This window comes from Hemitrygon akajei, chromosome 5 (assembly GCF_048418815.1).
Source record: "Hemitrygon akajei chromosome 5, sHemAka1.3, whole genome shotgun sequence".
NCBI lineage: Eukaryota > Metazoa > Chordata > Chondrichthyes > Myliobatiformes > Dasyatidae > Hemitrygon > Hemitrygon akajei.
Window position 1 is genome coordinate 65,733,153 of NC_133128.1, and position 13,170 is coordinate 65,746,322.

The following is a 13,170-nucleotide window of genomic DNA, read 5'->3' on the forward strand; positions in this document are numbered from 1 at the left end:
AATTCCTTTTGGAGTATTATTAGTGTCTAGTTATTTCAGCTACTCCATCCTCCCTGACCATCCTTTCAATAAAGACGTTAAAATGATTAACAATACGACGTAATCTGATAAAGCCACTACTGATGTGAATAGCTTTATGTTTACATAGATGTTAACATTTTAATGATCAATTCATAAAAACTTGTTTCCATTTCCTTTGCTGGTCTTCTTGCTTAATGCACCCACATAAAAATTCCTTTTGTACGATCTTAATGACTTTTAATTATATGCGTGAATTTAATGGAGAACATTATCCAGTATGCAACCAGTGTAGTTCAAACTTCAAGTATTATATTTTACTGGCCCATGTGTTTTATTTTTCATCAAATTAAAAATTTAAGGGGTTTCTTTGATCTGCTGGAAAATAAATTTTGTGGTATGACACACAGTTTATGATCCACATTTGCTGGCTGGTCCACAATGTAAACATTGTTTCCTTGTTCATGGAAGTGTATCACAAACACAGAGCCTCAGCTTCTGGTTGCTGTTCAATAATTCCTGCAGGGACATGTCTGGATGGCAACAGAGGATTAAGTAGCTTTGCGTTGTTCACACAAGGAATGTATCCAGCACTTTTCAAGTCAGTATTGTAACTGAGACCCGAGATCCACACTTTATTCTGCTTCTCTCAAAGCTGCTGTGGTCTGAAATTCCAATTTATTCTCTGTCATATTTGATGCAGCAAAAGGCAATCTTTTACTTCCCTTTTTCATGTCAACATGGCAAACGTCAACAGCTCTTGGATTCCATTACCCCACTTGACTTCCTCCCAACCCCACCACCCTCCCCAGTCCTATCTGTTGCCACAGTTTTGACATCTCTTCTGATCTCCCTCGCCCTCTCCAATCCTGAACAATCAAGTCTCAACTGTAGCCTCAGTTTCACCCTTGATGTTGCTGTCTGAATGACTTCTGAACCCAACATGGGCTTGAATACCACTTCTGTTGCTTCTGCCTATTTTATTGTACAGTCCTCACTATCAACTAGGGACCTTTTACCTAGTCTCCAGAATTCCCCTCATTCGGTTCCCCTCACTCTAGCTTTATCCTTTCTCCCAATCTCCTGGGAGAATTCCAATTCTCCCAATTGTTACTTGCTGACAGGTCACTGACAGTCTTTATTTTTCCATTCCCCTCAACCACTCTAACCTAATACCTTCCAAACCTGCAACACTGAACTAACCAAGAGCCAACTCTGACATTATCATCATCACACCTGGCAAAAAGGGTGATGCTTGTTGTAATTCGGCAAAGTGACCTCTGTCTTGCAGAGGCCAAACATCATACACATCCTCATACCTCCCGCTGGACCTCGAGCCCACCAACGCACATCAAGTCTTTTTTGTCGATCTTGTTTCCCCAGGAGATCGTCCCCTCTACAGCTGCCAACCCCACTCAGCCCGCTTCAGCTTTACTAAAGAACCACAAGCAGACCTGTCCGGGCAGATCAGACCCAGATACCTTGACTCCAGTATTTTTGTCTTGATCCAGCCTCGTCCCACTTAGATTAATGGCATTTGAATACACTTTGCCACTTCTAAAGTTTCTAGTTTTCCTGATCCTAACTGGCTCATTTTCACCACGTGCAGGTACGTGTTTGCCTTCTACACCTCCATCACACGTCAAGAGGGTCTGGCGGTCCTTTCCTTCTTCCTCAAAGAGAAGCTCAATCAGACCCTCCTGAGATGTAGTGATGAGTACAGAATGGTTAGGACCATTCTGCCAACTGTTATTCTGAGTAATCAGGTTAGACTATGTATCCCATGGTCTTCCTTCACATCTGTGCTACTTCTTGGATTGAAAACCAGTAAAATAATTTTAATCTTCAGCTTTTAAAAAATTTTTCCATTTAAATAATCTTGGCATATGGTGGAGAAATGGGGTGATTGCGGTGGGAGAAAGGCTACTTCTAAGAGCAGAGAGTGCCAATAACCTCAAATTTTCTCACACTGGAACTCCGCCATGGACGGTCTCAAGCCCAGCTGCGAAAGGAGGAGGGTCGGGCATGGGACTAGCAACCCCTTCCTGTAAGATCCCAGAGCTACAGAAATGCCAGCAGAGACTCCAAAGGCAACATCCCTGGGGTAAGGATACACCAAGTCAATGGGCTACACCTATGGACAACATGAAAGACTGACCAAGGACTGAGGACTCCTGTGAGCTACTGTCAGCGGCCTATGTCCCAGTAAGTGTGATGGGCTAAAGAAGAAGAAAGATTCTTGCACTGGCTGACATTTACACAACAGCCATTTGACTCTCTTCTACTAAAAGGACTCTTGACATGCTTTCAGGTAAAGACATGCAAGGCTAACATACAATAAAGTCAGAACTGAATATCTACTCACGCCGAGAGCTTGGAAAGGAGTTATTGAGTTGCTCCATTACATCTTCCAATCCACTGCTGGTACCCTGGGTCGGACTCAACAAGTCGTCCTCACCTAAAACAAGATTTTTTCTTTTGGTTAATGTACACAAGAAAGCTTCTAATACTGCAGAACAAGCAATATTGCAACATAACTTTTCAGTAAAAGGATCTTTATCGGATGCTTGCCACCTGACGAGTAAAACTGGTTGGGTCTTGGTTCCAGAAAGAATTGGAGTGCTCTCAGACCTTTGTAATGGGGAATGGTGGTGTATTCTCACCACCTCCCTTCTACTTTGTAGCTGGTTAATGATGTTGACAAAACAAGAAAGTACTTAATAATACTGCATATCCAATCCTTAGGCACTGTACCTTTAGGCCCTGAATATACAATTCAATTTTAATCTTTAACCAGAATCAGAAAGTCTCCATGTCAAAAAGTAAAATTAATTTTTGGGCAATAATTTCAAATTTACTCTAAGTGGTAAACAGATGGCACAACATGTTAAGGGATGCAAATTCCTCATTTTAACAAACGAGAATGGAATCTAGAGTCACTACCTTATCAGAAGGCTTGTCACACTTTATATAAACAGAAGCCTTTTGAATTGCAGTACTACTCAACAATTACCTTGGAGATGAATTAATTTTCCGAATTTTATTCTCTCCGACACAACCACAAATTGTCTCTATGGTTTTTGACAAAACATTTGTACTTGAAGCAAGCTTAGTTGGAATTTATATGTTCAAGTGTGGACAGGAATACTAAAGTATTAAGTGGGTAAAACTCAGATTCCACTGAAAAACAGAAGAGGGGACACAAAGTTAAGTGAAAATGGAAGGCTCGGCAAGTTAAAAGATTTTGTTTTCTGAATTTCCTGATCAAATGAAGAAATTACTTAAAAAGGGCCATTTCTTGAGAAATGATTAAAAGAATCTATGCAAAATTTAAAAGCTATTGTTTTTAAAAGGTAGAAAAGGCAAGTTTTCTTTTCAAACTGGAAGGCAAGTTGGGGTGAATTCCTTGAATATGCTTGGTATTTGCAAAATCTGAAGAGCCACAAGAACTCAAAAGCAAACTGTCCAAATGGAAAAATTCAGGGCAGGGTCGCAACTAGTGGAGATGCTGTTTCACACTTCGAGAGACACACAAAATGCTGGAGGAATTCAGCAGGCCAAGTGGCACCTCCTCCTTTCACTACCATTCAGGACCCCAAACAGTCCTTCAAAGTGAGTTGGCACTTCACCTTTGAGTCTGTTGGGTTCATTTATTGTACCCAGTGCTTCCGGTGTGGCCTCCTGTATATCGGTGAGAACTGACGTAGATAGGGAGACTGCTTCATTAAGCACCTACACTCTTGCTTGCTAGAAAAAATGGAATATCCCAGTGGCCACCCATTTTAATTCTACTTCCCATTCCAACACCACCTCTACTGTTGTGATGAGGCCACACTCAGGTTGGAGGAGCAACATCTTATATTCCACCTGGGTAGCCTCCAACCTGATGGCATGAACATTGATTTCTTGATCTTCTGGTAATTGCCCCCCCCCCCTTTGTCACCATTCCAGTTTCCCCCTCTCACCTTATCTCCTCACCTGCCCATCTCCTCCCTCTGGTGCTGCTCCCCCTTCCCTTTCTTCCATGGTCTTCCACCCTCTCCTATCAGATTCCTCCTTCTCCAGCCACTTACCTCTTTCATCAATCAACTTCCCAGTTCTTTATTTCACCCATCCGGCTCTCCCAGTTTCCCCTATCACCTACCACCTGGTACTGCTTCCTTCCCTCCCTCCAGCTTCTTACTCTGAGTTCTCATCTTGTTTTTTCAGTCCTGATGAAGGGTCTTGGGCAAAAACATCGACTGTTTACTCTTTTCCATTGACGCTGCCTGGCCTGATGAGTACCTCCAGCATTTTTGTGTGTGTTGCTGGGATTTCCAGCATCTGCAGATTGTCATGTTTGTGGTCACATTTCCAGTGACCTGGGTTTCATTCTGACCCATGTGTTCAGTTTGTATGTTCTCCCTGTGGTGATGCATGTTCTTTTTTCCAGTGCTTCAGCTTGCTCTCACAACTCAAGGAAGTGTAAGCTGGCAGGTTAATTGGCCAATGTAAAATCTCCCCCAGGGTGCAAGCAAGTGGGAGAATCTGGGTGAGTTGATGGAAATCTAGGGAGAACAGGTTATGGGAGAAGAACTGTGGGGGGAAGAGATTACTCTGCAAGTCAGCAGTGACCTGATGGACGGAAGTATCCTCCTTCTACATTAAAATTAAACTATCACTTCATTCTTTAACGTCTACAGCTACCCAAGAAAGGAGCAAAGCAAGGAGACTCTTTATTGTATTTCTTGATGATTACAAGGAGGCTGGTTTTGCGAACACACGTTCCAATGCAGTGTTGACATCGCGTACAAGGTTATTTGGCTAGCAGGTTAGCAGATAGCCTTACACTGAAGGTCTTGTGCCCACTCAATGGCTTTGAGTGCAGCTTTTGGACAGATGTAGTGTCACTGTGAAAGGGGAACTTTGAACACTTCGCTGATGTAAACTTGGTTCTGACTTTCATATCACCAGCTCTAGTTCACACTATCACATTTCCTATTGTACAGCAAATGGTTGCTTATTCTTTCTGCCATCTTCAGTGGGATCCTACCACTAAACACCCTTTATCTCCCCCCCCCCCCCACCAATCTCTGTTTTCCATACGGATTGCTCCCTCTGTGATTCCCTTGCCCTATTGTTCCTCCCCAACAGTCTCTCTCCTGCCACTTGTCTCTGAAAATGGCAGAGTGCTACACCTGGCGATTCACCTCTTCCCTCACCTCCATTCAGGGCCCCAAATATCCTTCCAGGTGAGGCAATACTTCATCTGCAAATCTGTTGGGGTTGTCTACTTTATCAGTGGATGCAGCTGATGTGGCCTCATCTACACTGGTGTGACCCAATTTAAAATGGGGGACCACTTTGTCAAGCACCTCCGCTCCATTCACAAAAAGCAGGAACTCCCAGTGGCCAACCATTTTAATTCCTATCCCCATTCCTGTTCTGACATGCCAGTCCAAGGCTCCTCTTCTTCATGATAAGGCCACTTTCCAGATGGAGGAGCAACACTTCATATTCTGTCTAGTTAGCCTTCAACCTGATGGCATGAACATCAATTTCTCTTAAGTTCCCACCCCCATTTCCCATTCTTCAATTCCCCAACTCTAGCCTATTACCTCTTTTCCTCGCCCACTTATCATCTTCTCCTGGTGCTCCTCCTCCTTTCCTTTCTCACATGGTCCACTCTCTGCTTCTATCAGATTCCTTCTTCCCTATTCCTTTACCTTTTCTACCCATCATCTCCCAGCTTCTTACTTCCCCTGGCTTCACCGATCACCTTCCAGCTTGTCCTCCTTTCCCTCCAGCACTACGTTCTTATTCTAAGATCTTCTTCCACCTTCCTTTCCAGTCCTGATCAAGGTTCTCGGCCCAAAATGTCAGCTGTTTATTTATTTCCAAAGATGCTGCCTGACCTGCTGAGTTCTTCCAGCATTTTGTGTGTGTTACTTATTCCTTAGCCTGCTTTTTCAAGGCAAAATTAGGTTCATCAAGGAATTTTTACATTGAAATATCCAAAGCATGGCACCAGATGCTATATTTGTGCCGAGGTCAAATAATACAGTAAGAATGTTGAAATTCATGCAGAATGCTTAGCTGTTATAGATAGGAGTAGAGAGATATGGCTTTGTCAGGGAAAAGGTTGAAGCCGGCTAAATTATATATTCAAAGCAAACCAAGGTGATAGATGAAGCTGACAGAAGACCTTTGCCTTCTTTGTTCTTCAAATTCCGATCCTTTGCTTTTGGTTCCTTGTTTAAAGGCACATGGAAGAAGCATTTGTTCACACTCCGTTTTTTTGGCAACTCCACGTTGCAAGGAAAGGCAACATCCAACAGGAATGTTTGCTGACACAAAAATCAAATTGGGAACAAAAGAAAGGAAACAGCAGTATGACTGCCATACAAAAGAACAAAGTCAGAAAAACTGGACATTTCTTAAATTTGCAATGAAAGACCAAGAGATGCCTTATATGTGGATATTGACTGCTGCCTTATAATTAACGTTCCCAGGAATAGACCCGAGCAATGTTCCAGATGCTTTTCTTAATCACCAACCTCACCCGCAACAAACAAAAATGTCTCTGAAATTATTAAAACATTGTGGCATGTGTTGCAAAATACCATCTAATTATTCTGCACGAGTTAACTTCTAATAAATGACATGCTATTCAAGCCAAATTAAAAATTTACAGACCATCTCATTCTGCCATTAATTAAGAACACAAGACTGCAATCAATCTTGTCCCTGATGCACCATTCATTAGAATCTTAGCAGATCTAATCTGGACCTCATTCTTATATTCCAGATTGTGCATACAATCCTGTGTTAACTGTGTGGTCCAAAATTCTGTTGATCACAGCCTCTTATCTGATGATTTAACCTCAACATAGAGTTATACAGAACCAGGCCCCTTGGTTCAACTTGACCTTGTTGCCTACCTGAGCTCGAACCATTTGTCTGTGTTTATTCCATGTCTCTAAAAACTTTTTTTATAATACATCTTGTACTGTACAACATTGTAATTGTACCCTCCTCTGCACTTTCTTTGGCAGTCGTTCCATATAGCCATCATCTTCTGTACAGAAAATCTTTCTCTTCTCGCTTAAACCTATGACCCCCAGTTTGAGACTCCCTTACCCTGAGAAAAATATTGTGACCATTCACCTTATCTACATCACTCATGATTTAAAATATGTCTATAAGGTCACCCCTCTACTTCCTATACTCCAGTCTTAACCCTCTCTGTCTCAAGTAATAACTCAAGCCATCCAGTTCCAGAAACATTATTGTGAATCACTGTGGTATAAAGATCTGATGATCCAAGATGTGTTGAGAGAATAAATTACCATCTTTATCTGAAATGGGAAACCCCGAATTCTCTTAGCATCTGCTCTGTCAACACCAGTCAGAATCTTTGTTACTTCCATTGGCTCACATTCTAATCTCAGATGAGTAAAGGCCTGTCACTTAAACCTCTCCCCATTAAACACAACCATGCCTGGAATCAACTTACTGAACTGTCTCTGAAATATCTCCAAATGACATTTATCCCACCTTAAGTAGAGATCGAAACAGCCATGCAGTACTCTGTGTGGTCTCACTGACCCCTTTTAAGGCAAGAGTGAGGATTCCTTTCCTCTTCCAAAGATGAACCAGCCAAACACCAATACTGGGGTAGATCACCAAATTATTTAGATGAAAAGGAACAATTCTGATATCAAGTAATTAGAGTAACCACATAGAGTTCTATTAGCCAGTCAGAGTGGCTGAATGATTATCACCCTGGCATAAAGTGGAATGGTCTGGCTTGGACATCAAAGTCTGAAATTTGAAACAGCGGTTACGAAATCATTTTGAAGTTATCAGCACTGGATGTCTCTTCTTGGGGATCAATGGACATGTACTAACGAAACGTGCAGGCTGGGTCCATCTCAGGAAGACCTTCATAGTGTGTAGCACTGTGCTCATGCACTATATAAATCCCCAAGTGAACAAAGGGGCAATTCAGTTCAATCCCCAACAGAAATAATATTAGAGCGAAAATAATCAGATTGAACAAAAAACAGATTAAAGATCATATTGCTTCCAGTTACTCTAACAAAAAAAGTTACAAAGATACTTCAGGGATTATTGGGTTGTAGCATTCTGAAGCTTGTAAGCAATTGATATAATGTGAACAGTTTTCTTTACCCTTTTCATTGAGAACAAGCATGCTGCTACAATAACAGTTATAGCGGGGTCGGGAGGAAGGAAAGTTACTGAGATACTATAATTTCAATTCAACAATGAAACAACTGATTTAACTGTAACAAGTACAACTAAATGGCAGCATTGTCTATTACTTCCCATTCACTCATCTGCCACTTACTTTTAAAGTCTGTAGAATATACAGGAAGTCTGCATTGGCCCTTGGGAACAACACAGACTCTGTCATTCCAAACACGTTTAGCCTATTTAACAGCTATTCACAGCCACCTGCACATTAACCCAAAATGACATCAAAAAAATTACTGCTTTCTCCACATCCAGTCAATTAGGACTATAATAGTTACCATCGGCCTGAACCAACCTCAATTAGCTTCTCTCCATATTTGCACACACGCTTTTCTCAATGCTATGTTACTTCTATGCTCGTTCAGTCATCCACAGCCTTACTGATGAATAAGATATCCGAAAAATAGGACTTCAGAAACACTTCCCAATAAACCCTTCAGACCTAAATGCATAAGCCCTCAGCATAAACTTATGAGTTACATCTTTCACTGCTGTTTGCCTACTCCTAGTATTGTTCCATAAATAAATTTTCCATGATTCCTAGCACTACCCTCGATTAATGTAAATAACCGATTAGTGACAAGCTGAATCAAACATCTAACTTACAAATCATCTTGCCAACCTAATTATTACCTCAAACAAAATACCCACAAAAACACAAATCATAACAATACCTTTATTCCTCAAACTATCTGCCCTCTTAGTAACACTCACAGGCCTTACATTAGCCCTGAAAACAGCTAACTTAACCTCGTCAGAACTTAAAATTAGCGCAAATGTGCCTCCTCATAACATCTCCAATATGTTAGGCTGCTTCTCAAAACTTACAGATCAACTTCTTCCAAAACCTAATTTATTTTGGGCCCAAATCATTTCAACTCATGAGATTGATCTTTCATGAAACAAAAAAAAATTGAGCCAAAAAGCCCATTTATTCAATAAACATCAATAATTGCATTATCTCCTTACCTACAACAACATTTTATTAAAACATACAGACCAGCATTCTTCCTTAAGGTTGTAATAACCGGGGGAGGTAGTGGGGATAAGCTCTCACAACCTATTAAATGTTCTCAGTGGTGTGCATCTGAAATAGCCTTGACAACTAAGTCCAGACCTGGCCTTCGCATGTGGCATAGCTACTAGGCCTGGTAGAACAGTTTCTACTGACAGAAGAGGCTAGTGGCACCTTAAAACCAGTTTGTTCAGGCAGAAGTGCTTCTCAGCTGTGGTTAGCAGATGGTCTAGGAGAAGGAAAGCCCTAATCTCTCAAGCCACCATTGCCTTGCAGCTGTACCCACTCGTAGGGAAAGCTCCGGGAGTAAACCCCGAGGAAAAATTGAGAGCCAGAGACCCTAAGGCAGCTCTACGTTGACTTCAATGCAACTCCCGTGATGCCGCTAGTGCCAAATTGTATCTACCTCTGCTGTCCCTTTGGATTCATCAGCTGTGTAGAGATGAAGGGCCTGCAAATTGGGCAACAGCTTACTCCCCATATCATATTGCCCTGGCTTGTCTATCATATAGACAGCTGGGTCACAACACCCATGGTTGACCTCAACCAACGGAGGACTGACCAGCCCCAATCAACATCTCTACTTGATGAAACTACGACTCACTCCTAGAACTTTTCCTTTGAGACTGGATTGATTTGTGACCCCTCAACCCCCAAAATTTTTGTCCTGTACAAATAAAATTAGAAATGGGTGGGTTCAAGGGACCTTGGGGTCAGATTTCACACTTATCAGCCTCCCACCTAAATAAAAGCAGCAAACTCTGGGGTTAAAAATTCTCCCTGATATACAGTTGAAAAGATCAAGTAAATGATTCCAGCACCCAGTCATAGCAGGCCAATAATCTTGAGAAATGACTTCATGAACTTTCTATTGTGTAATATTTTAATGGTATCACAGCAGAAACATTATTTTTCTGCATTGTTTCATGACTAATGATCTTCTTAAAGATTTGCATATTTTCAAAGTGGTGAGCCATAGCTACAATGCATTTTTATTTTTTTTTACAACCTCAGCATACTGATTCTAACAATGACAGTGACTTCAGTACACACAGGACAAGGAACCATTTGATATTGTCAATTTTAAAACATATTTTCCATTACCTTTGATTTCAGAAATGCAGATGATTTCACGGTTAACACAATGGGATCTTTCGTTATTTCTATGTGGCTACTTCTTTGAATTAAAATCCCTTTACATTGGAAAAGCAGGCATCTGTCTTTAAAGAATATAATCCATAATTGTCAAGCCATTACCAGCCCACCAGAATGTTAGTCCTGTAACTTTTAATGAAAGAGGGTAGGTTTGCTGAAGCACAGTTATCTATTTTGAATAACCCTGATTTTATGTACCATTTCCACGTTCACAGAAGGCAGTTTCTTTTGTGGCAAATTTTACATTTAAAGGTAGTACGTTGCTGAAGTTTGCTTTGTTTAATTCTTATCACCACTGTTTGGCCTCTCCCAACTGTGTCATATTGATGGAGATTTCTGCTTCATTTGGGTCAGGGGGTTATGATTCACCACATGTTGGGAGAACTGAAATGTACGAATGAAAGCAAATTTTAAACTGAAGCAGTTCCATCTTTCCCAACCCCTCTTCTAATTTTAATTTGTGGAATCATATCTGTCTACTCCCACATATTTGCTGGAGAGGAATGCTCTGCTGCTTAATTCATAAACATTCTTTATACCACTCTCTGCCTTGCACTTGCATTTCTGCAGAGTTTCTCCTGAAGAGGACAGCTCGCCTCTCTAAAAACACTGCAAGCACAGCAGAATAACTGTGCAATATAGAACACAAATTTACACAAGGGAATAGATTTGAGGGGATAACTGTCATGAACCATTGCTTAAGAATCATCCCCAGTCTTTTTATGAACTTAAATACACTGTTTTGTGATGATGAGCAGAACACATCCTTCTACTTTACTGCTTGTTAAGTAAAAAAATTGAGGCATGTACCCTCATCCCAAAAATTCAAAAATGCAGTGTATATGCATATTACCTCTGAAGTTGGGAAGATTTAGAATTCAGGAGACTACATGGGACCAATTTCAATTTAGTGCACAACAAAAATGGCAACTATCAATCACAAAGGGAATGGAACTGAATTGATGATTTGTGCTACTATAACTAATGATTTTTAAAATCATTAATTGCAGATTTATGGTTTATAAGATCCAAAGGTATCTGTTGGTGTGTTTCCACGTGCTGTGAATACAGGATCTGCGGATCAGAGAATCAGATTATGGGGTTTAAATGATCATGGTGTTTCCATGATGTTTATAAGAAAGTTTCTGGTAGATTCTGGTGAAGACAAATTATTCTGCAATCTCCAGTACTGGTCACAACAGAATGAAGGATGAGCCATAAAAATAAACACAAATGACCTCAGCAGAACTCCTGATTTAAATATGTTGATCTTAAGTAAAATTAGGTCCCATAAGTTACTTTCTCGACTTTCTTCCTTCTCTATGGTGAGTCAACACGGACCACTCTCTCCTCATCTTCAATTTACTATCCAGCTCTGAAACTCTTGCCAAGACCACCAGGGCTGCTGGATTAGCCCACCCTAGTCTGTGCTGGTGGTGTTGGGCTGCATTGTTCCAACGTCTCTGGGAGTGGAATATAGAAAATGTCAGAAACATAAAGATGCTTGGCAGGCAGCTTTTGTAGCTCGAGAAACGGATTTAACATTTCGGTCAATACAGATCCTGAGGTTTGAAGTGGCAAGAGAAGGGGAAAAAGGCAGAGAAAAATCCAGAATTTGTAGTGTTTTGCTTTTGTAACAACAGAAGCTAACGGTGTTAATAGGCCAGCCTGTAATTTTTATTGTAGCGGACACCAACACTTAAAATGTACAGACTTTAACAGGTAGATTCCAGTAAATAGCTGTTATATAGGCTAGATGTGGCTGGTGTTGCAGAGTTTTGTGTTGTTAAAGATCCCAAGGACCATTGCAGAACTACACTATACTCTCCAGTCTTTAGCATAAGAGGCAGATGAGTGAATGGGGAGCAATAGACAGTGCTGCTATTTAACAGTACTTACTACAGTTAAATCAGTTGTTCATTAAGTGTCATTAAAATAGTATCTCAGTCAGTCATTTAACTTTCCTTCTCCAATCCCCAACCGGTTAATGTGGCAGTATGGTTGTATGCAATGAAAGAAATATGATGTTCACATCATATCAATTGCAAACAAACTTCAGAATACTACAACTGAATAATCCCTGAAGTATCTTTGTAGCTTTTTTGTCAGTGTAACTTGCAGCAATATGATCTTTTTGCTGGGATTAGTTTTTATTGGGAATTGAATTGAATTCCCCTTTTGCTCACCCGGTGACATACGATGCGTGTGACTGCAGCGCTGCTCATTATGAGGGGCTGCGCAAGATGGCTCTGACTTGCTCATTTCAGTTAACACATGTCCATTGCAACTCCCAGAATAGATATCTGGTGCTGGTAACTGCAAAACCATGACACCATAAGATACAGGAGCAGAATTAGGCCATCTGGCCCATCGAGTCTGCTCCACCATTTCATCATGGCTGATCTATTTACTATCTCAGCCCCAATCTCCTGCTTCCTCCACATGTCCCTTCATGCCCCAAGTAATCAAGAATCTGCCTTAAATATTTGTAAAGACTTGGTCTCCACCACTGCCTGTGGCAATGAATTCCACAGACTCACCGCTCTCTGGCTGAAGAGATTCTTCCGCATCTCTGTTCTAAAAGTATGCCACTCTATTCTGAGGCTGTGTCCTCTGGTCTTAAGACTCCTTAAAACTGCTTAAAATAATTATGTAGCCTCTGCTTCAAACTTGGGAATTTGACATCTAAGCCAGACCACTCCATTTTACGCCAGGGGAATAATCAT

The 13,170-nt window shown here is 41.0% G+C and overlaps 1 protein-coding gene across 14 annotated transcripts in view; it reads right to left on the reverse strand.

Moving 5' to 3' along the window:
* Positions 1–13,170, reverse strand: part of dmd (dystrophin) — a 1,932,045-nt gene that overhangs the window by 10,859 nt on the left and 1,908,016 nt on the right. For all 14 annotated transcript variants that reach the window (XM_073045659.1, XM_073045653.1, XM_073045656.1 and 11 more), the window contains one exon: positions 2,384–2,476. In XM_073045659.1, the coding sequence (XP_072901760.1) occupies positions 2,384–2,476 (93 nt within the window). The remainder of the gene's footprint in view (positions 1–2,383; positions 2,477–13,170) is intronic.